The sequence below is a fragment of the Panicum virgatum genome, chromosome 7K, assembly GCF_016808335.1.
Source record: "Panicum virgatum strain AP13 chromosome 7K, P.virgatum_v5, whole genome shotgun sequence".
In the NCBI taxonomy this organism is placed as follows: domain Eukaryota; kingdom Viridiplantae; phylum Streptophyta; class Magnoliopsida; order Poales; family Poaceae; genus Panicum; species Panicum virgatum.
The window spans coordinates 8,338,069-8,361,123 of NC_053142.1; the positions used below are offsets into that span (position 1 = coordinate 8,338,069).

The 23,055-nt window shown below is 45.4% G+C and overlaps 2 protein-coding genes and 1 long non-coding RNA gene across 3 annotated transcripts; 1 reads left to right on the forward strand and 2 right to left on the reverse strand.

Annotated features, from left to right (window-relative positions):
* Positions 1-2,196: 2,196 nt before the first annotated feature.
* Positions 2,197-4,299, reverse strand: LOC120639719. The gene is made up of 5 exons (XM_039915600.1): positions 3,822-4,299; positions 3,507-3,695; positions 3,178-3,247; positions 3,024-3,095; positions 2,197-2,555 (listed from the first exon to the last, which is right to left on the reverse strand). The coding sequence occupies exons 1-5, from the start codon at positions 4,158-4,160 to the stop codon at positions 2,500-2,502; spliced, it is 726 nt and encodes a 241-aa protein (XP_039771534.1). The 5' UTR covers positions 4,161-4,299; the 3' UTR covers positions 2,197-2,499.
* Positions 4,300-7,348: 3,049 nt separating this feature from the next.
* On the forward strand, positions 7,349-10,066 carry LOC120642865. The gene is made up of 3 exons (XR_005662760.1): positions 7,349-7,466; positions 9,826-9,862; positions 9,942-10,066. It is a non-coding gene; the product is annotated as an uncharacterized LOC120642865 (long non-coding RNA).
* A 10,605-nt stretch (positions 10,067-20,671) lies between these two features.
* Positions 20,672-21,328, reverse strand: LOC120639888 (DNA-directed RNA polymerases II, IV and V subunit 11). The gene is made up of 4 exons (XM_039915814.1): positions 21,238-21,328; positions 20,964-21,053; positions 20,799-20,877; positions 20,672-20,710 (listed from the first exon to the last, which is right to left on the reverse strand). The coding sequence occupies exons 1-4, from the start codon at positions 21,288-21,290 to the stop codon at positions 20,672-20,674; spliced, it is 261 nt and encodes an 86-aa protein (XP_039771748.1). The 5' UTR covers positions 21,291-21,328.
* Between the last annotated feature and the right edge of the window lie 1,727 nt (positions 21,329-23,055).

A 23,055-nucleotide genomic window follows, 5' to 3' on the forward strand; every position in this document is an offset into this window, starting at 1 on the left:
AGGGATGCAATATCTATAATAATGTCATATGGAGAAACCCTAATTTTGTTTTAAAGAAACATGATAAATTTCAGGAAGGGGAGAAATATTGGATACTACCGACAACATGTCCTCCAACAAAGCTCAAACCGAGGACGGTTTGCTATCAAGAAGGGGAGGATGATGAGGACATGACACCTTTGGACACGGACATTGATTATAAGGTGAGTTTGTTCTTATATTTGCATAATGATTATTCAATTCACTTGGTTTCACATGTACATATCTCTATTTGATTGAAGGTACAATTGTGTTTCAAAGTGCAAGCTCATCAAAGTCCAACATTCGGCTCGTCGGCAGCCCAACAATGCTTTTTCACCCTTGGGACCCCGGCCCAAGTAGAAGCATGCCTTAAGGACGTGGAGAATACTTTAGAGATGGCCTAGGACGCCCTCCACCTTGGCCACCACCTTTTTGGCCAGTAAGGGGCGTCCAAGTCAATTGGAGGCCCAAACAACATCAACTTCAAGTTCGTTTCGGACTCCAGGAACAGCCCGCACAAAAATGGACGCCCAAGTCGTATTTGGAGTCGGATTTGGGTACACTTTATATGGTTGGAAAGATAATTCCAATATGCTTCCAATGGCACTGGTCTCAAGCCCAAATTCATCCGGAGTCGACGGAAATCGTCCGAGAAAGTTGACGTACAGAATCTGTACCGGTGCTGCGATGTTGTCTTTCGGTCTTTGGGCCTTGTATCATGTGGAAACCCATTAGGGGTGCATCCAGAGGGTCTTACACGACCCTAGAGTCTTCATAAACAGCAACCGCCACACCATTAGGGTTTGGGTTTTGCTTATGTTATTCTGTGAAGAACAGTTCGCCGCTAGATCGGATTGTGAGACCCCAACTCGTGAGTTTAATCATACATCTGTAATTTGATTGTATTCTTCCTTGTTCTTACTTGTGTTCTTTGTTGCGCTTGCAGGGATTAGACTTCGTGGCGAGGTCAACCGGATTATGACACGGTTGATAACCAGAGGAGTTGTGGTGCTAAGATTGCAGGGTCGGATCTTGTTGATCTGAAGCTAGATCGGTGTGTCGCTCTCCGAACACCACGATAGTTATCCAGAACTTGACGGAAGATCGGGAACCCCTGTCCCTATCACTTAGGTACACCTCCAATTCTCTTAAGTTCAAAATTTTATACTACTTTTTCAATATGAGATCCTATTTAAAAAAAACTAGTACAAAATTTTGAAGTAGAAAGAATTGGAGGTGCATCTAAAAATTATCCATTTGCACCCATGCGTAACACAATTCTCACCAACTGTTGTAAGGTTTAGGGAGTGGAGACCCGGTTGCCTTATGACTGCTTAGAGATCAACCTGGTAATGGTTTGGTGTAAAACCAGGTTTCCTAGTTCGGTTTTGTCATTTAGACCTACATGGTTTGGGTAGGAATAAGTCGGAAAGTCTAATGAGCTGGTCTGGTTTGGGGTATAGCAGCTATATGGATTGGTTGGATTTGGTGCAAATGATTGCAGACCATGGTTTCGCTAATGGGCTTGATCTGAACGGTCCTAACGTGCGGTCTGGACTTGTGTGGCGAAGCTAATACAATGTTGTGGTTGCTGATAGCGAAACGTTCTGTTGGTCGGGAAACGTTCCGTTGGTCGGCAACATTGGGCTTCTACCATAGATAGCTCGCCACGCGTGATGCGATTGTAAACGGTTTTAAGTTTGCAAGCAGCTCGGTTCAGTTTGGTTTTGGCATGCGATGGGTTGGTCCAAGACGGTTTGAGTTGACGTGATTAAAGAAAATGGTACGGGGATTTGGATTTAGTCTGGATTATAAACCATTAGCAGCTTGACATAGAGATCCTTGGCACATGCCCCTCAAATATGCGGACTTCTGCCGTACTCACGTTTTAATGGTATTCTATAAATTTGATCAAAGTAAGAATATTTTAACTTAAAACAAAACAAAATATTTTTACATTTCAGGATAGAGGGATTAAGACCTTAAAAGCTCGTCCTACTACAGACACGAGACATCTCGGATTATATGGAAACTAGAGGCTAGAGTGTCGTCCGCCCTAAATTATAGATGTTTTTTACTTCGAATTATATGAAAACTAGAGGTATAATTTTCTAGTAGATACACAATTTTTTTATACACCTAGATATACACCCATGTTTATAGGTAAAAATCCTATGCACCTAAAAGTACACAAAATGATCTATATTTAATTTGGAATGGAGGGAGGAACGAGCAGCTAAACTCAACAGTACAATATGGATCCGGCACACTTACACCTAAGGAAGTCGGAAACATGGCATGTGTAGATCACACGTACTCTATCGTAAGCTTCAGTTTAACACACCCAGATAATTACTATTATTACACGGCTATGATTGACAAGACGGATCAGAAGTCTGATTGATCATATGTACAAATAGCAACATTCGGCGATCCACCAGTGGTGAGAATTGAACAAGTCAACAAGCAGGGATCTGATCATGCTCCGTTGTTGGCCTCCAAAGCCTGGAACACGTCCGTGCGGGTGATAATCCCTGATTCCATCAGCAAGACAGCAATGTACAAGTTGTCACGAGGATGGAAGTCTTAACTCTTAATTAAGGGAGAGATCGATTAAGCACTGCATCACACTACTGTCACAAACTTATGGTAGCCAAGACTGGGAAAAATCACATGGTTTAGTAATGGTACCAATCATCGGCACTGATCATTGGCTGTGTGAGAAGCAGTGTGGTTGGTTTCAATTTTTTTTCCATTAGAATCTGTTGTGCTAAAGTATTAGCCTTGAACCTTGATTGCCTAAGTCACCATAATAACGAAAAGCATCGTAAAATGACTAAAATCTAGAGTTTGCAGTGAATATTGGTAAGGGCATCCCCAGAACCCTATGACTCAGTTCACAGGAATTGCAAATCCAAATAAACAGGGGATTGAACACATAGCTCATGACATAGATAGTAAAACCATAATTTGGAAAAGAAATGCGAATTAGAAGATCTTACCGATCACTATCTGCTGTTCATTCACGACCGGTATCCTGTGAACCTTCTCCTTGAGCATTAGAGCAGCAGCTTCTGCTCAAATAATTTAACCAGCAGCCGGTTAGCAAAAAAAATTGTCACAAAGATTCATGTGTCCCTATAGTTAGAAGGTTACCCAAGACAGTCTTGTCAGGTGTCAGAGTTATAGCAGGGGACGACATCACTTCACCAACAGTTGACTCTATCTGCATCATAAGAGCAAGCATGAATACTAAGTCAAATCTGTGCAAACCACAATCACAGTCTATTATTACACCTGACATGGCTTGTGGTGGACATGCTCCGGGTCTTGGTGAATTGTATTCTGTTGCCTTGTTTGTTTTATGGTTCAGAGCACATGTTTTGCTTTAGAGAATTACAATGTGTGTCCTAAGAGTAGTTCTAGCATCCAAGTTAGTTCAGATAGCTGAATTAGCAGTGAATGAAAAAAAAACGAGAACTGACCCCGTTGGGCGCCTTGGCCATGTCCTTCTTGGAGACAACCCCGACGCACCTGCCTTCCTCGTCGACCACCGGCAGACCGGAGTACTGCTGCGCGGCGAAGAAGGCGTCCACCTCCGCGAGGCGCTGCCCCGGCCTGGCCACCTGCACGGGGCGCGACATCACGTCCCAGAGCTTCGCCGTCGGGCTCATCTGCCGACGATTGGATTGAGCGGCGGCCATCACATCCAATTAATAATCCAGGCATGCATCCAGGAATGAAGAGAGACAGCAGGAGGGAGGGTTGATGGGCAGGTGGGGACGGAGAACGGATCGGACCTCGCCGGCGGTGGTGATCTGGGACTCGAGGTAGGCGCGGAGGTCGGCGTAGCTGAGCAGGGAGAAGTTCCCGGGCCACTCCCCGGACAGGACGCCCTCGGGGTACTCGTCCATGGCCGGGCGCAGGTCCTCCAGCGCGGAGGCCGCCACCAGCGCCGCGCCGCGCCGCGCGTGGCCGCCCGAGCAGGCGCGCAGGACGGTTGCCACCACCGGCGCGCGCCGCCGCGCCACTGCCACGCCCGCGGACGACGACGGTGGCGGAGGGACGGGGAGGGCGGCGGCCTTGGCAACGGACGCGAGCGCGGAGGGCGAGGACGCCATGCACATGATGCACGCCATGGAGGCGCGAGGATCGTTGACCTGCCCGCGTGTCCCTTGCTGGCGCGGCTCTGCTCGTGCTCTCGTCTGCTCTGCTGCTCACCTCATAAGTGGAGTGGAAATCATGGTGGAACACTCTGGAAGGGTGTGGGGCCCGCCTGCAGCCGGACTGGGCGGGCGGCCACGCCACGCGGATCGCTCTGAGCCCAGGTCAGGTGTGGCGGCGTCCTTGTTGTTTAGTGCGTTTGGTGTCTTGCGAGAGGTGGTTTGTCTCGCATGGTGACGGTGCGTCTCCTGGATGTTTCTAGCGCTTGGCTTTTCTAATCAAGATATTGAAACAAACAAAGTGTTTTCTTTTGTCCTAGGGATACCACCAAATATTTTTTTTTGAACTGAATACCACCAAATGGGCAGCACTCCTTCGTTTAGTCTAAGGAACACCGTAAAAATCTGATTTTATAGGAAACACACGGCCCTATTAAATTTGTCATTTTCAGCCTGGGGAGTTGGAGAATGTCTAGCAAAAAGATTGAAATACTCCTGATTGTATAATACCTACCAAAATGAGGCACAAGACCATCTTGCATAAGCAACTGTTATTTTTTTTAACAAATCTGACTAACAGCAACGACCGACCATATTAAAGTGTACGTGTATTTTCTTATGTAGCTTAACATGTTATAAAATAACTAGTATAACATAAGTAATCAACATGCACAAATTGTTTGTTCAAAAAAACATGCACAAATTTTAGTGCATATCTTTACATCAATTTGACATTTCAAAAGGCATGCGTATTTCTTCCACGCGCAAACATACAAAGAAATGGATGGAAAATCACTCCACTGTCCACTAGCTCACCTGCGTGTGAATTGTGAAGCGCAGCAGCAACTAGGAAGGGTGGTGTGGTGCAGTGCCGTTGCAGGTCAGGATTTTTTTTTTTTTTTGAATTTTTGCAGGTCAGGAATGGAGACAGGGTGTGGGTAAATCAGAAAATCAGGAGGAAGGGATAGATAGGAGGTAGCATGTTGCATGCAAGCAGCCGGCCGTTGCGCACTAAAACGATACACCCACAAAATGAAGCAAGGTAAAATCGTCTATTTACCAGGCATCATCTTCCCTCCGTGGCTACAAAATCTTTTTCTAAAATGGCCGGCGTGCAACAGGAAAAATCCTATTTTTAGAATGTCCAACCTGCTAAAACGGAGTGTGGAGTGTACGCTGCACAAAACCACATTTTGGATGTGTCCTCTGGACAAAAAAAAAACCCAACAAACAAAGCACAAATGGTTTGGAGCACAATATCCAGATAGGAATTAGTTTTAAATCAGCACACTAAAAGGTTCAGCCCACGTTTTCTTACTAAAAGTCTCAGGATGTATCCTCATCATACCCATGTTATGTCAAAGAGATATTGATTGCTGCCTCAAAAAAAGAATGGAAAAGAGAGAAGTTGAGTGGTTTAGGCGCTGTGTGGTAGATGGGTGGGTATGCCACATAGTAAGATCAAAGGTTTTAGAGGTGCAGAGGCATTCACCTAAATAATTTCAACAAAGATAAATCAAACCAATGTGACGATGCGATAGCCATTATCATTGTTGGACAATTAAGTGGTTTGGATAATTTTTGTGTGTAAGGGGTAGGTGCAGAGATATTATTCAGTTTGAGAATTTTCAAAGGAAAAAGAATATGGAAATATAGCTTATACAGTTATACTAGAAAAATATCACTCAAAGTCTTAAGGAAAGTAAATTGCTCTTGTCTAATAGGTGGTCATATGCATTGCCAAGTAACTTTCAGACGGTTTAACAAACGACCTTTGCAATATGATATTTTTTAAACTGTCTCCTATTAATCTCTCAATACCTTAATCTGTGCATGGTTTAATGGAATATTTAAGGTCAATGACAACCACAACTAGTACCATGATGAAAAGATGGTCCTGTAGTCTTTAATTCTTATGAGGCGGTTGTTTTGCAAAACAACCACCTTATTCTCTCTCCTCCACATCATTAAAAAATCATACATTAATCATAAAATGACTTATGACACTGCAGACATATGTCAATATACTTGACTTAAGGCAGTGTTTGGTTTGAGGAATGTGTTGATCTGTCATCTTCTCACATCTCACTTTTTTTATTTGGTTTTGTGGGCTAAAATGAGGTTGATCCCTCACAAAGTTGACACCACCTCATCTGGAATAAGGTAGTCTCTCAAACCAAACACTACAAATAACTCTGCTGGTCTCCATGTTTTGTTGTGTACTTGTGTGAAAGGCATTAAGAGATCTAGAGTGTGTGTGGATGCATGTATCACCCACAATTTCGGCGAAGACAAAAATCTCTCCTACTACTAAAAAGAGGGTAAGGGTCACTTTTTTTCGCTCGTCATCCCCACTTCGTCGTCCGTCCTCGGATGGTCGAGGATTGCCCGTTGGACCAGCGTGCCCGTCCGATCATCAGCAGTCAAAACCGCGCCCGCCCTTCCCCTCATGCCGCCCTCGCCGCGTCCGTCGCAGGGGCTTAAGCTGCGGGCGGATCGACGGATCAAGCCGGCAGAGACCCACCTCCTCTGCGCAGATCCATGCCCCCCGGTCCCAGCCTCCACCACTGCCGAGCCCCTCCTCCGCCGCAACGCCGTGCCCCTTGTGCTCCGACCCCGCGCTCTTGCCTCCGCCGCGCCACGCCTAGGTTCTCTTCGACTGCCATGGATCGATCGACGCACGGTGCCGCCGGCCTCCTCCTCACTTGCTAGCTCTCCGCGCGAGGTCGACATCCTACCGCTCAGTCGTCGAGCTGCCATGCCATCACCTCCAGGCCGGCCACCTCCACCCTTGTTGTGCGTCCAAGGCTCGCGGCTGCGTATCCCCATCACCGGGCTGCCTCTCCTCACAGCAAAATTGATCGTGCGTCACTGTTGGTGCCTAACCCTAACCCTAGGGTGTTGGCCCCAGTGCGGTGCCACCGGTTTTCCCCGACCTCACCACCAATTCTTGCCGGCGGCAACCTCTATCTTCGTCTCCACCGTCGCGATGGTATGCACTGAATTGTCAACTCTGCTTTGTTTTTCCGTTCCCATGCCTCCTATTCTGACCATTGTCCTGTTCTGCTATTGCATCAACGACAAGACTGGGATCAAGCGACGACAGCCAGGTCTCCAAAGAATCATGGCCACTAATCTGAAGAATCATGTGAGCCTCTAATTAAATTCTATCTCTTTGTTCAACTAATTAGCATTATATTTGTGGCGTTTGGACATAGGGTCTGAATTGGATGGACACTTTGATCTTGAAGCATCTGGGAAGGACTCAGTACAAAATTGCAGGTATTAGATTCTTAATCCTTCATGTAGGCCGTATGAGGATGAGGAGATCATGGATAGATGGAGAGAGTACTTCGACAAGTTGTTTAATGGGGAGAGTGAGGGCCCTACCCTTGAGTTAGATGACTTTTTTGACGATACCAACAGACGTTTTGTGAGGAGAATTAAGAAGGTAGAGATCGGGGAGGCTTTGAAGAGGATGAAGGGAGGTAAAGTGATGGGCCCTGATGGTATCTCCATTGAGGTGTGGAGATGCCTAGGAGATAGAGCAATAGTATGGTTAACTAAGCTTTTTAATCTCATTTTTCAGTCAAACAAGATGCCGGAAGAATGGAGAAGTATATTAGTACCTATCTTCAAAAACAAGGGCGATGTTCAAAGTTGTACTAACTACCGTGAGATTAAGCTGATGAGCCATACAATGAAGCTTTGGGAGAGGGTTATCGAGCATCGCCTAAGAAGAGTGACAAGTGTGACCCATAACCAATTTGGGTTTATGCCTAAAAGGTCAACCATGGAGGCGATTTTCTTAATACGACAATTGATGGAGAGATATAGGGAGCAGAAGAAGGACTTGCACATGGTCTTCATTGACCTTGAGAAGGCATATGACAAAGTACCGAGAAATGTCATGTGGTGGGCCTTGGAGAAGCACAAAGTCCCAACTAAGTACATTACCCTCATTAAGAATATGTACAAGGATGCGACGACGTTTGTCCGGACATGTGATGGCAACACCACTGACTTTCCTATTAACATAGGCCTACACCAGAGTCAGCATTGAGCCCTTATTTATTTGCTTTAGTGATGGATGAGGTCACAAAGGATATACAAGGTGAGATCCCTTGGTGTATGCTCTTTGCTGATGATGTGGTGCTAGTTGACGAGAGTAGGGCAGGGGTTAATAGGAAGTTAGAGCTGTGGAGAGGCACGTTAGAGTCGAAAGGGTTCAGACTTAGTAGGACCAAGACCGAGTACATGATGTGTAATTTCAGCGCGACTAAGCATGAGGGGGGAGACGTTAGTCTAGATGGGCAAGTGGTGGTCCAGAAGGATACTTTTTGGTATTTAGGATCGGTGCTACAAAAGGATGACGACATTGATGAAGATGTTAGGCATAGAATTTCAGCTGGCTGGTTGAAATGGCGGCAAACTTCTGGCATCCTTTGTGACAAGAGGGTGCCACAAAAGCTAAAAGGCAAATTCTATAGGACAGCAATTCGTCCGGCGATGTTATACGGTGCTGAATGTTGGCCTACAAAAAGGCAACATGTCCAGCAACTGAGTGTAGCAGAGATGCGGATGTTGCGGTGGTTTTGCGGACACACAAGGAGGGATAGAGTCCGGAATGAAGTTATTCGGGATAGGGTCGGGGTGGCACCAATTGAGGAAAAACTTACCCAGCATCGGCTGAGATGGTTTGGACATGTCCAACGAAGGCCTCCTGATGCGCCGGTGCGTAATGGGGTTCTTGAGCGGGTCGATAATGTAAAGAGGGGTAGAAGTAGACCTAAATTGATGTGGGATGAGTCGGTTAAGAGAGACCTTAAGGATTAGAATATCTCTAAAGAGATAGCTTTGGATAGGAGCGCTTGGAGACTAGCTATCAATGTGCCTGAACCTTGAACTTATTTCTTTCGGGTTTCATCTCTAGCCTACCCCAACTTGCTTGGGAAAAAGGCTATGTTGTTGTTGTTGTTGGTTGATGGCAATGAGTTAATTTAATTTCAGTTAACAACATTATAATCAAGAACTGCTTGACATTGGATGGAAGTTTAGAGCTTGTGATTAGCAATGACTGCCCTAACAAAGTGCAATTTCATTCCTATCTCTGATTATTGCAGTCCAGATTCTGCAACTGTATACCTAGATATTTGATGCAATACACATGTTTTCCTTTTTCTGAGTGATTCTGTAGCTTGTTAGATCATGACTCCATGCATAACCCATAGTATATTCTTGGTTAATTAAATATGCTCTTTAGATGAATGGGACTAAGGTACTCTTACGCTTTATGTAGTTGTGCTATTTGAAACAATAGGGTTGTCCTTGGCTAAATGTGTTTGGTTGGGATCCCTCAGTTTTGCCATCATGAAGAATCAAGTGTTGCCTCTACTGTCTGGTAGGCTATAAATGTGTTAGTGTTTTCTAAATTTATGGGTGTTCCACACTGATCATATGTTAATAGGTTCAAACAAATGGGAATACGCATACTACCTGTTGTTCAATAATATGCATGGAACCGAGCAATATAGAAAAAAAAAGAGTTTCCTCAAATTTTGTTTTAACTTATTCTATTTTCTGAAGAAAAACCTAATGGATCGTTGCACTGAAATTTTTTTGTGTTCTCGTGGCAAAGCAGAGTTACAAAACCATAATCAAAATCTGAGAATAACCAGGTTGGTTGATCAACTTGCTTGGTTTTCATCGCATTCCAAAAGTGCTTTCGGATGTGACAGGTGATTTTGTTTCTTCCAGGTGATCAGCAAAGTTGGGGCAAGCCTTCTCCGTGACACTAAACCTAGGTCTGAAATGACAGTGAGTGGTACTCCTCTCTTGCTTGAGCTCAATCTCTTTTGGAACAACATTACCATAAGATGATAAAGCTTTTGCTTCTGCATGTTTGTGTGGCTGAAGTAAGTTCATGTAAGCTGATTCTTCTCTCCTTTTCTTTTTGTTCTTTGTTAATTCCTTTAGATCTCCAAAACAAGGCATGTAAATTCTGGTATTAGCAAGTTTCTCTTTTTTTTTGTTACCGGTGCCTTGTTGTTTATCCAATTGGATGCCGATGCTCGGTCTAGCAAATTTCAGTATAAAATGTTAGTTGACTTTGCTGTGGACTTAATGTCCCGTATGTTTTCCATGTGATTGTTTTTTAGCATGTCGGACAGGAATACAGGATACTGGAGCAAACCAGGTTGGACCCCCCCCCCCCCCGCCACCTCATGTGAATATGCTTAGCTAAGTTGAAGTGTCGATGGATCTCGATGCATGAGAAAAACACACACGCATATCTAAATCACATTGCTTTCCAAAATACAATTCAGCTTGCCTCTTATTAGAAGTATATTATTTCGATTTTATTAGAAGTGTATGAAATTAATGTATCATGTGTTCAACTGTAATTTTCTCTGGTCATTTATATTATTTCAGGTGGGCTGATGGAGCTACAAGATAACACACATCTGAAAACAGCACAAATCATACTCCAACCAGGTCTATCCATACGAGCTTTGCATGATCAGGTTAGTCAGGAGGAAGGTGTAAATGATTTGTGTTCTGGATCTTTTGTAAATCCTTAATGGTGGATGTCGTGGTGGGGGGTGCGTGAAAACTCAGTCTGATTCATTAAAACTATTAGCTGATCGTTTATTTTGGTTAGTTACTTGGCATTTGGCAAGCACAGACATGCCACTAACATCCGAGATGACAGTCACCCAGTCTGATGCCTTGACTATTTGCTGACTCGCGGTTCATATCGCGTCCATCTTGAAGTAATCACACAATCATTTCTATGTCAACTCCTAAACCAATCAGGACCATGGTCATTTGTATGAAGTCCTCTCCTTGATGTAAATTGCAAAATTGTAATATTTTAAGTTTGTTCAGTTTCTGTTCCTCCATTCAATGTTGTAGTCTCCTTTGAAGACACTAAGCCTGCAGTATGGCTTTCCATTTTTTTCTATTAATTATGACTGGTTACAAATAACCTTGTTGCTCTGCAGTGCTCCAAATTATTCTATCTCGCTAGGCATAACTCAAGTAATTTGTTAAAATTTTTACTTTTATCAATGCACAATTTAGATCTGCAAAATGTTGGTATGTGTCTATAGTTCAGTTTATATAAGCTGCCCAGCCATCACTGATCTTGCTGGTTGTCTTGTCACTAGGAGAGTGGAGGCACAGAGCGCAACGAAGAGCATTGCATGAGCTGACTTATGTGGTGACTGAACATTGCCTAAACAAACACGACCATTGATGCAAGAATGATTGAAATATTAATGTATGGTATTATAATTTTCTTTCTTTGGAACTTAACAATAGATCAGTTCTAAAAGACTATTGTTTAAGGAGTGCTTTGCTAATTGTGTTGGTCTTTCTATTGACACTCAGTCTAGAATCATGATAAGTGTGGTTGTCATTACATTTTAACTTAGTTGTTTGAATGATCTCACATCATGTGCAAAACACATTCTTCTAAATATATTCATTTTCTATAGACAACGTCTGATTTAGATCTTTTGCATGACACTATGAGATTTGATATCACGGGCGTGAACCTAGTAAAATATAAAAATTATGCTTGCACAAAGACAAAGGCCGTCGTTGAGCACCTTGTTCCGTACGGTTTTGGATGAAATACGAGTAGTAATTGGGCTTCCTCGTGCGAATCTGAAAGAAGTTTTAGCAGGCAGCAACTGACTCAGTCACGCGGTGCAAAAAGCCTCGAGCGAGAGCGAGCCCTGTACGGGCTTCAAAGACAGCAGTGCAAGCGGGCCACAGTAGGACCAGCAGTTGCACTTCGGCCCACAGTTTTGCCTGGGCCAAAATGAATGCACACGTGTACGTGGCCCAGGTCGAAAGATATCAGCAGGAGCAAAATGCGTTGCCTTAGCGGCTCGGCCAACCCCGTGCATGACCACGAACGAGGAAAGAAAAACCTTGCGGCTTAATGGTGCAAACACAGGCGACAAGATGATAACAGCACACTCAGCAAGAGATCTTGGAGCCTTAACAAACGTTCAAGGATAGACAAGGTACTCCTGGTAGTTCAGGCCTTCAGGGACTAGTCTGACGTCATCATTTACACAATCTTCGAGCCTTCCTTTTCGGCCAGCTAAAGCCTTGTCTCACACCTGTTCTTCTCATCCTGAAAAAGGAAAGTCAGAATGTCAGTAGAATATAGGGATCATCCTGCTTGACGCAGACTGGATTGTTTTTGTTTTTTTTTTGGAAAGGGGTACTAAAAAAAAAGGATCTGTGCTGATGCATCAGAATGCTGCTATTTATATAATTATACAGAGATACCATTATTGGTCCAAGTATTTTATATGCTGCTCTGTAACATTATTAAAGTTGCTCAGGACCAAGACAAACACCATATTGTCAATATTCTGAAGAGCAACGCGACTCAAAAGTTTCAGCCTTCAGACTTCCATCAGTTGTTGCTCAAATGCTTTGTTTTGGAAGGCATAAGGCTTTTCCTTAGCATTACAAACTTAGCAGAAGCATCATAAAAAAACAAAACAACAAATAATTGGCACGCAACTCTATAGTTTCTCATCCTAATGTTTTTGATGAAAATATGTGGTCCTCAAATGCTTCAACACCATTAGCCATATGCAGGCCCAATGCAGGTGCTACTTCAGACATTTGTGTTCAGAAAAAAAATGGAAACCAAGACTAGTCAAAATTAACATGAATGCTTCATACTTTTCTTTGTAAAATAATTCAAAATGGCCAAGTGTTATGTGCAGGTATTACTGTTCACACATGCAAGCATTAGCCGTGTGACTGTAACCAGAGATCAGGATAGAGTACCAAGGATATTTATTGTTTGTTAGGTTCTTGTCTTATCTAGACTTTGTTTGTCAAGTCGTCAGAGTTAGGCCTACATAAGGCACATGGCTGGCACCCTTTACAATCAAGCAATGAATAATCAATCAAAGCTTTCCAATATACGGTCATCAATCCCTCCTCTAGCAGCTGACGCCTGGCTATCCACTCGATGGTTTTACCATAATAATCCTAGGATCATAAGACCAGGCAACATCAGATTTATCCTTTTTTTTTAGGATGGCAAGAGTTTTGCCGAATTTTTATTAGCAGATGAGAAAAAAAAAGAGAGCAAAGAGCCCCCTCAAACAATACAAAAACCCCCATGAAAGCAACTCACTGCAACAAAGGAAAAAAAAACGTGCGGGTTAACAACCAAACAAACAAATCAACTAATCAGGGGCGCCGGGGGCAACAACTAAGAAAAAGCTAAACTGAACTGCTGGAAATATTCTTTTGTTAGGAGGGCCACTTCCTCTTCTGATTTTGATACTTGATGGAAGGTTCTTCTGTCGCGTTTTTTCCAAATATTCCACCAAAAATAAATGATAATACCATCGAAGAAAGGTTTGTTATGCTTGTCAAAACCAGCTCTGCATTTTTTCCACCACCCCTTCAAAGTGGTCGTAACTGTGGTTGGTGGTAAACTCCCGACTTGTAGCCAACTTATGAGTCTATCCCAGCTCGCTCTCGTGAAAATGCAATCTTTGCATAAGTGTGTCGGCGTTTCTGGTTCACTATTACATAGCTTGCATAGCGTGCCTTGTGGCCAGCCCCTTTTCGCCAAATTGTCTGCTGTCAAGATCTTTTTTTGGAGTAGGAGCCAAGCGAAAAAACGGCATTTTGGTTCGGTTTTGGCCTTCCAAATTGGGTGGAACAATGACGTTCTGGTGCGGCCAATGAACTGAATACGATATGCACTTTTTGTTGTGTATTCTCCATTAGGTGTCCATCGCCAAGTGATCTCATCATCTGCATTGGTGTATCTTCCTTGCAGCTGAATCACCTCCCACAACTCTGCGTATTCTCTGATTTCCACTCCCGTCGTCAATGGGTGGACTAGGTCTATCCAGTGATTTCCATGCAGCGCCTTTTGTACCGAAATATTTTTTCTTCTTGATTTTTGAAATAGATGTGGTGCTAAATTCTTTGGTGATGAACCATTCAACCAACTCAAATGCCAGAAAAGTGCTTTGTTACCCTTGCCCACTTTGACAATCGTGGAGGTATGGAACAAATCTTTGTCTGTTTTGTCACAAGGGATCGCTAGTCCTGTCCATGGCCGTTCTTCGTTTTTCCATTGGAACCAAAGCCATCTAAGTCTGAGTGCCCTTGCTAGCCGATCAAGGTCGAGTATCCCAAGTCCCCCCCAAGTCTTTTGGTGTGCACACCGAAGGCCATCTCACTAGGCAATGACCTCCGTTCACTTTCTCTGGCTCATCTCCTCTCCAAAGGAAACTTCTTCTCATCCGATCGATTTGTTTGATCAACCATTTTTGGGTTGGGAACACTGTTAGATGATAGATTGGCTGCGATGTAAGCACGCTTTTGACTAGCGTTTCTCTTCCTGCCATTGATAACATTTTCCCTTTCCACCCTGGTAATCTCTTCCCAATCTTGTCAAGGAGCGCCTGCACATCTACCCTCCGGAGCTTGCGAGTGTGTAGTGTTAAGCCCAGATATTTGCCGGGGAATGAGGAAACTTTCCCTGGGAAATCTATCAAAGTGTTGGATATCATGTCCTCGGTGCATCGAATCGGAAATATTTCTATTTTGTTCATGTTGACCTTTAGTCCCGAACATCTCACAAAGACTTGTAACAGTTGGCCAATGCGACTCAATTCTTCATGGTCCGGGTTTGCAAAGAGGGCTGCATCATCTGCATATAGGGAACATCTTAATTTTGCCGCCTTTGGGAGGACCTGGTGAATTATGTTTCTTTGGGCTGCTAGCTCTATTATTTTTTGAAGGGGATCAATGGCTAGGATAAAGAGTAGTGGTGACAGTGGATCGCCTTGGCGTATTCCACAAGCGTGTTTGAATTTTTTCCCGGGTATCCCATTGAGCAATACTTTTGAAGATGAAGTTGCAAGTAGTGTGGTGATCCAGTCCCTCCATTTTTGGCCAAAACCCAACGCCCTCATCACTTCGAGAAGGAAAACCCAGCTCAAAGAATCAAATGCTTTGGAGATGTCCAATTTTATAAAGAGGGCCGGTCGCCCTGATTTAGGTAAAGCCTTGATCACACTTTGTACGTAAACAAAGTTGTCATGTATACAATGTTTTTTGATAAAAGCATTTTGGCTTCCAGAAACCAGCTCATTCATCCGTGGAGCCAATTGGTCGGCCAATAATTTGGTGATTATTTTTGCGAAGCTGTTGATGAGACTGATCGGCCGAAAGTCCGATAGATTAGTTGCTCCTTCTTTTTTCGGAAGAAGGACGATGTTCGCTTCATTAATCAACTCGATTCTTCGTGTTCTCAGGGAGTGGAAAGCTTGTAATGCTGCAATTAGATCAGGTCCAATGATTGGCCAACATTTTTTGTAGAACAAGCCAATAAAACCATCAGGCCCTGGCAATTTTTCAGAAGGTAATTGCATGATTACTTGCTTAATCTCACTTTCGTCAAAAGGATCCTCTAGTTCGTGTAGGTCGTGGGGGTGGTATCCCAAGTGCTCCCAATTTAGACCAAGTGAACGCTCTTGTGTCTGTCCAATTAAGTTGACAAAATGTTCATAAATTGCCTCTTCTTTTTGTTGGTGGTTGGTGGAAATACCATTCCTGGTATTTAGTGACGGAATGTGCAGTCTCCTTTTTCTATTATTGGCGTGTAGCATGAACAGCCGTGTGCATGCATCCCCTTTACGGATCCATGTGAGGCGGGAGTGTTGCCTTGCCCGTGAACGCTGTATTGCAGCTAGGCCATCAGCTTTAGTTTTCAAAAAACGGCGAAACTCCAGTTCTTCAGGAGTGAGCGTTCTTTGTTCCTGTGCTGTGTCGAGGAAAAGCATGACCTCATTGGCTATGGCTAATCTTAGAGCAAGGTTGCCCAAGTTTTGTCTCTTCCATAATTTAAGAGCCTTTGCTGCTCTGGTGAGTTTCACGTGGAATCGTAGTATGGCGTCCTGTGTGTTCACCGGATGGTTCCACACCTCTTGAATGGTTTCCATAAAACCCGGCATTGTTACCCAAAACGACTCAAAACGGAAGCCCCTGTAATGTTGCCTGGTGACGTCCCCTACTAACAATAACGGGCAGTGGTCTGATCCCATGGTGGGAAGCGCGTGTAGGTCGAGGTTTGGGAAAATGGTGAGCCACTCGGGTGTACCAAAGAATCGGTCTATCCTTGTAAAAGTTGGGTTATCTTGTTCATTACTCCAAGTGAAGCGCCTTCCTCGTAGATCAATTTCCATGAGTTGATTTTCATCTAGCACTTGCTTGAATTTGTTCATCATGCATCTGTCTAGCCTATCATTACTTTTGTCTTCCGCCTTGTAGATGAGATTGAAATCTCCAATTATAAGCCACCTCTCGAGCACTTGGTCTTTTAAGCTTTTAAGTTCATCTAGGAACAAAAGTTTGTCCTGAATGTTTTGCGGCCCATACACCCCTGTTAGTGTCCAAGATATATCATCAGCTTTCATGGTAATGGTGGTGGACACTGTGTGATCAGTGTTGTGCGTGGCCTGTAGACTAAAATGCTTGTCTGACGCTGCCATGAGAATCCCTCCTCTAGTACCATCTGCTGGCAGTGTCACGTAATTAGTCGCAAAATCATGGACGAGGGTTTCCGATACAAGTCGTACCGTCCATTGAGCAATTTTAGTTTCTTGAAGGCAAACAACGGTTGCACCTGACGATTGGACCGTATTGCAAACACTCGCTCTCCGTGCCGCTGTATTGAGCCCGCGGACATTCCAACTCAGTATATTACAATCCTTCTGTGACATAAATAAAGGAACAACAACTTGCACTAGAAGAGAGAAAACAATGTTGAAACTGCTGACTGGAGCTTCCTTGCTGGGCGCTAGGGCCAGGTACAAAGCTAGGGAAACGATGTGCATCTGGTTCGGCGTACTTCGTGAGCGTCCATGCCGGGCACAAGCACAACTTGCCCGGAGCATAGCTGAAGTCGCAAGGCCAAATTGCCGGCCCAATAATTAGTACAAATTCTAAAAAGTTCTGAAAAGTCTGGCCTAACATGGAGAAAATGAGAGACAACTTCGATAACTGATGGGGAAAGGCCATCGCTGTCCTTCAGACTTCGTGCGCCCCCGGTGTTGTTTCCAGCGCCGGAAGGACCCTGCTTTTCTTCTTGTTCTTGGGCTGGTTCCCCTTTTCCACCAAAGTCTTGATAGCTTCCATCTTTGCACTCGTCAGGGGCTGTGGGAGATGCTGCGCAAGTTTATTGAAATCAGTGTTAGAGCTAGCTTGTTCCTTCACGCCAGGGGACAATTCCCCCAACTTGTTGATCAATACTTTCTGTGCTAATTGGACACTATCCTTTCCTGGGTGTAGCTTTGCTTTGTTGGCTAAACGAGTACTCTTCCGCTGTGTGGTTTGTGGCTCTGCAAATGTTTCAGGCTGAGGTATAGGGTTGGTTGCTGGTGGACTATTCAGAATTGGTGCTGGGGGTGTGCAAGAAATGAAGTCGATAAAGGAGGCTAAATCATCAATTGTGTCTTGTTCAGCTAACTCCGGTTGGTGAACAGGCTCATCTGCACTAAGTTGGGTTATCGTTTGTTGGCCATTGATGGGTTGGTTCTGTTCTTTATCATTCAAACCCTCTGTGTCTAAGTTGAGTGGGGATTGTTCAACTGGGAAGTGTTCAATGCTTGGTTCCTGTTCAGTAGGCTCGTAAGCATCTGTTTGCTGGGCTGTTTCGACAAGGTGGTGTGCAGAAACTGATGAGGGCTGAGTATTAGAGTTATCAGAATTGTGTCCGGGTGCTGTTGTTGTGTGCTCTAGCTCCTGCTCACCATTCTCCAAGACAGCTGTATGTGGTAAGGGACTAGAAGGGAATGCAGGCATGTAGCTAACCTACAGTGTCTCCGTGCAGCCAAGCTGCAGGCCCTCCTCCGCAGAATCGCTATGGTGCGTTGGTGAGGCGATTGGAGCCCAACCTGGAGCCGAAACCAGCAGGTTTCTTATGCGTTCCTCCTTGGATAGTTGACCTGAATAGCATGGAGGAATGAACAACTCTTCTCTCATGGGATCGAACCAGTCCTCCCAATTGGATGGTGTGGTTGATGCAATAACAACTTGGTTGAGGAAAAAATCAGTCTGATGTGAGTACTCACCCAAAACCTGGAACAGTGGGTTGCAAAGGTGACTTTCTTGGCAGAGTTGATCTTCTTGCGCCAAGTGAGCTGACTTCCCCCGGGCGCCACCGGCCTGCTGTGGTGCCCATGATTGCCTCCCGGATAGCGGGAGGAGCTATAGCAGTCTTCCACCACCCCACGGCAGCGGGTCATCCTTCCCCACGATGACTGGCTCCTGTGCCGACGCCTGCCGCGGTTGAAGTTGTCGTCGTGGTCGTCTCTATCGCGGTGAGGGTGGTACTCGCGCCCGGCGTTGTTGTCGTGCTGCTGGTTGGAGCGCCTCTCGCCAAGGTAGTCCGGCATGCCATAGTTCCACAGGAACTCGCGACGAGGCTTTCTGTTGTGCCCGTCACCACCACCTCTACCACCAAAGAAGGAGAGGTCCTCCACCACATCTAGATGGAGGTGCAGCTTGTAGTCGTAGGCGCCCTTGTAGCCTCGGGGAGGGTCGTGGTAGAGCTCAACGTCGCCGCCGTGTGCAAGCTCCCTGTCAGGGTCAGTGAGGGTGAGGAGAACAATTTTGGGGATCTTACTGGGGTTTGCAGACCATGCCCACAGATCGTAAGTTCTTGTGCGGTCTTGGCGGAGGGACTGTCTCTCGACGTAGTGGATGGCACAGTGCTGCCCGATGATTTTTGCTGCGACCTCCTCCGACCAGGCATGAGCTGGCAGCCCCTCAATGCGCAGCCGCACCCGGAACTCAAGCTGCTTCTCCACGGTGTGGCGGCGTTCAGTCCAGGGCTCGAAGTTGAAGGTTCGACCCCTGCTCCGGACGCCAAGGTGGTTCACGGATCGCTGAAAGGCCTGACTGTCGGTGAAGAAGACCAGGTACTGCTCGGGGTAGTGTTTGACAACCTTGATTTCGTGGCAGCTGATGCGAAGTTGTTCGTCGAGGGCGTCGGCGATGTGGTGTGGCTCTGAATCGTGGCTGTTGCTGCTGAGCCAACACACCGCCGCCTTGCCGATGATGGACTCCCTCTTGCGCTTGATGGCGCCGGTCGCGGAGATCACGCAGACAGCCTGGTCGGGGCATGCAAGCAGGTCGCCGGGGTAGGTCGCCATGGTCGCCGTCTCGCCTTTGGCTGCCTGGAGGTAGGAACGGCCGGCCGTGAGAGCTGCTGAACCAGTGGTATTAGTTCTGGGAAGTGGTGTGCCAGTGGTGGTGGCTCTGGGATAAAATGTCGTGGGTTGCTGTTGTTGCTCGCCAGCGGGCTTCATAAATTTGCTGCTCCAGGATGGACAGGCTTGAGCCTTGTGCTCCGATTTCAAACACTTCCAGCATTTAGTGATGTATCGGCATTCAGACACCTTGTGCTGTGTTGAGAGGCAATTATGACATTTTCCTTTAATATGTGCTAGATATCGTTTCTTTCTCTGTTCGTCTTCCTCTGATCGGTGGCTTTGCTGCCCCCTCCTTGAATGCGTCTCCAATTTGCGCCACCAGTATGCAGGTTTCACCACTTGGTAGCCCTGCTCATCAATTTGCTCAGACCGTTGCAAGTTATCTTGCCGTCTTCCAGGGGGAGAGACCTGACGAGGAGGTCGCCGCTCGCCGCCCCATGGCCTGGAGCCGACCCGAGAGCTCTCGTCCAGCAGTAACTCCCTATGCTCCGCCATGTCTCTTTCCTCTCTCTGCCTGAAAGAAGAAGACTGCTGGCGCTGCGGTGTAGTCGATTCAATGCTCTTTCCTTTCTCCGCGGCGGTGAATCTGCTCCTCTCTTCCTCCATAACTCTGATGGTTCGGTTTGGGAGGGACTTGAAGGCGCCCCTTGCTGGTGTATCTTGTGTGATCTCCGGGTAGTTGAATCTTTGAATGAGGTCCAAAAGCAGAGGGTCGTCGCCGTGCTGATTCCCAAGCTCTGTGTCGCGTCGCTTGGACTTGATTTCTTCCTGCAGCTGGATTTCCTTTGCAAGATCCGGGAGGACGAAGGCTGTCTCTGATCTGACCTGCGGTCCTCCGGCTGCTGACCGCCGTGTCTCCATTGCATCCCGGCTTTCGGATCCCAGACTATCTGAGCGCCCATGCTCCAACTCGATCTCCCTCGTCGCTGGTCCATTTGGGATGGGGGAGCCAAGGTCTTGAAGCCCTTCCTCTTGCGCTTCTGGATCTGGTGGGGGACGGGTGGGGTTTGAGCTGTTAGTGGTGGATCTTGAGGGTGAGTGGCTGTCGCCATGGGCGTCGCCTCCCGCGGTGGGAGGAGCGTTTCGAACATCTCGCTTGGCCATTCAGCTGAAAGATTTCGTTCCTAACCACTGGCCTTTCAGATTTATCTCAACTGATTCATTTTTTGCATACCATATACTTTTAACAAGAATGCACTAAGAATTCTAGTGTTGCGTTGGGGAAGACTGGCTGGTAGTATGGATCTGTCCACGCAACATAGAATTAGTGACAAGCTGAATAAGCCAATCAAACAAAATAAATAGCAAAAATAAAAAAGACTATGTACCCTACCCTCGTGATGATCTTGTACTGAAGTGGGTGAGGGAGCTTATAGCCAGCAAAGAGCACATTTGGGTCTCTGTGCAGCTGCCTGCAAATTTTACAATCATAAGAGCATCACACATAAAAGATATAAAAGAAGATGACACTAAGGGAAACAAGAAAAACTATACTCACATGCGGACAATGTTGCCAATGGTGTGGTCCTCACGCTCGATAGTGAATGAGGCAGCATTCACGATCTTTGTGTCCCTCTCATACGACACCCTGAAAGATTGTTATCAGTACGAGAGCCAAAATCTAAGAGTAAGTGAGCACCAGAGCAAATTCGTAAAAGCAAGAGACCGACAGGCTAAGCGTCACAGTTCACACTATATAGAAAAGTTAGGAACAAGGCATAACAAACAGGCCAATGATCATCGATAATAGCATTCATGTTGCAAGTACTTACTTCTTGGTGCCCTCAGGCACGACAAAGCGCTCGTAGCGATCCGGAGCATTCATCTCTGATCAAGTCCTCACTCCCTCCCCTTGAATCAGTGTGGTTCTTCAGGCTCAAAAAATAAATAAATAAAAATCATCAGAACAGTCAGACAGACATGTATTCCTGAATTTTGCATTAAGAGTTCCGCAAAGGCTCCTAAATTTTGGAGCCATCCCGAGGTAAATAGGAATTATCACATTTTATCGCTGCGACCTTTCCATGCCGAATACACATAGCTAGCTGACTTCTCTTGGATGGGAATAAACCTAGCCTAGGAAACGAAGAGGAGGGTTTAGTTGAACCCCAAGAGAAATTAAATTGGGAATCGAAGGGATATTAGTAATCCAAGCACGCATCCAACGAATCGGGAACACACTGAAAGTATTGAAGGGAAGATTCAGATTCACATTCTAGGGCTCGCTAACGAACACGGAAGACGATTGATTATGCGGAACAGACGGAGCAATCCATTCATCCATCCAACCAAAGTTAGGGGTTGGCTCCCTTACCAGAAGCAGAACAGACGGAATCAATCAATGTGACCCGGATGGATGATGGAATCTGCAGATCACGCCGGTCCCGGACGTAGGGAATGGGGACGCGGCGGATACTGGGGAGAGTCGCGGGCAGCCGGGCAGCCTGTTTGGTTTAGCAGTGTTAGATACTGTAGCTGGATTTGACTATTTATTGTGGGTATTAAATAAAAGCGGTTTACAAAACTAACTCCATAACCCCTGCGCTACTTCGCGAGACAAATCTAATGAGACCTTTGACCGCACGATTAGAGAATAGTACTGTAGCATTACTGTAGCCAATCATGAATTAATTAGGCTCATTAGATTTGTCGCACAAAGTTGCACCCATCTGTGAAAAAGTTTTACAAATAAACTTCGTTTAGATTCCTTTCCTAGCACAAACTAAAGTCGCGCAAAGTTGCAACCAAACAAGGTCTGGACTACATAACCCCCAACCTATGAAACGGTCTATATCATCTCCTAAATTTTTCAAATCCGGTCAAATTACCTCCTAAAGCAGTTTTGGAAAAAAAACATAGTAAATCACAAAAAAATCATAAAATAGAAAATCCAATTGTGTTGAACTCCAAATAAATAAATCTACACAGTGAATATATAATATGGTATGCTTTAGTATATTTTTTTACAGCTATGAAGAAAAGCATAGATCTAAAACTACATCAAAAAAATATATTAAAACATACCATATTATATGTTCACTGTGTAGATCTACTCATTTGAAGTCTAACACAATTGGATTTTCTATTTTATGATTTTTTGTAAATTATTATGATTTTTCAAAACTATTTTAGGGGGTAATTTGACTGATTTTGAAAAGTTCGAGGGGTAATGGTCGGGAACCAAGGGAAGGAAGTCGGAGACGAAGAGTGAACCAAAATGGGCCTGTGATCCTACTATGGGCTAACGCTCCTGAAAGTCATGACCCAAGCTCGGCAGGAAGGCTAGAAGTTGTGGTTCTACCCTGTAATTTTCTTTTCAAAGCTCTCGGGCCCAGTTGTGATTCCCTCCCATTAATGTCTGAAAGGGATTGTCGCTACGGCCATATGATTACCGGCGCGGTTGCATGTCACTTCAATCGATGGTTTGAGGAACCATCACCATCACCTGACGGCCCACGAGCTCCTGCCCCTGCCGCCGCCCTGCCCGTCTTCGGCAACCTCTTCAGCACCACGCCCCCATTCGGAATCTGGCCCGGCCACCGGCATCTACCACCCCGGCCAGCGGCACTCTGCCTCTCTGCCTCTCTGCC

Excerpts from the sequence above, each read along its gene's own strand:
- LOC120639719 (XM_039915600.1), bottom strand. The coding sequence starts at position 4,160 with ATGGCGTGCATCATGTGCATGGCGTCCTCGCCCTCCGCGCTCGCGTCC. Across the intron at positions 3,248-3,506 it reads TGGCCAAGGCGCCCAACGGG|ATAGAGTCAACTGTTGGTGA; the intron begins GTCAGTTCTCGT and ends CTTATGATGCAG. Across the intron at positions 3,096-3,177 it reads ACCTGACAAGACTGTCTTGG|AAGCTGCTGCTCTAATGCTC; the intron begins GTAACCTTCTAA and ends TTATTTGAGCAG.
- LOC120639888 (XM_039915814.1), bottom strand. The coding sequence starts at position 21,290 with ATGAATGCTCCGGATCGCTACGAGCGCTTTGTCGTGCCTGAGGGCACC. Across the intron at positions 20,878-20,963 it reads ATTGGCAACATTGTCCGCAT|GCAGCTGCACAGAGACCCAA; the intron begins GTGAGTATAGTT and ends TAAAATTTGCAG. Across the intron at positions 20,711-20,798 it reads AGTACAAGATCATCACGAGG|ATCCATACTACCAGCCAGTC; the intron begins GTAGGGTACATA and ends TTGCGTGGACAG.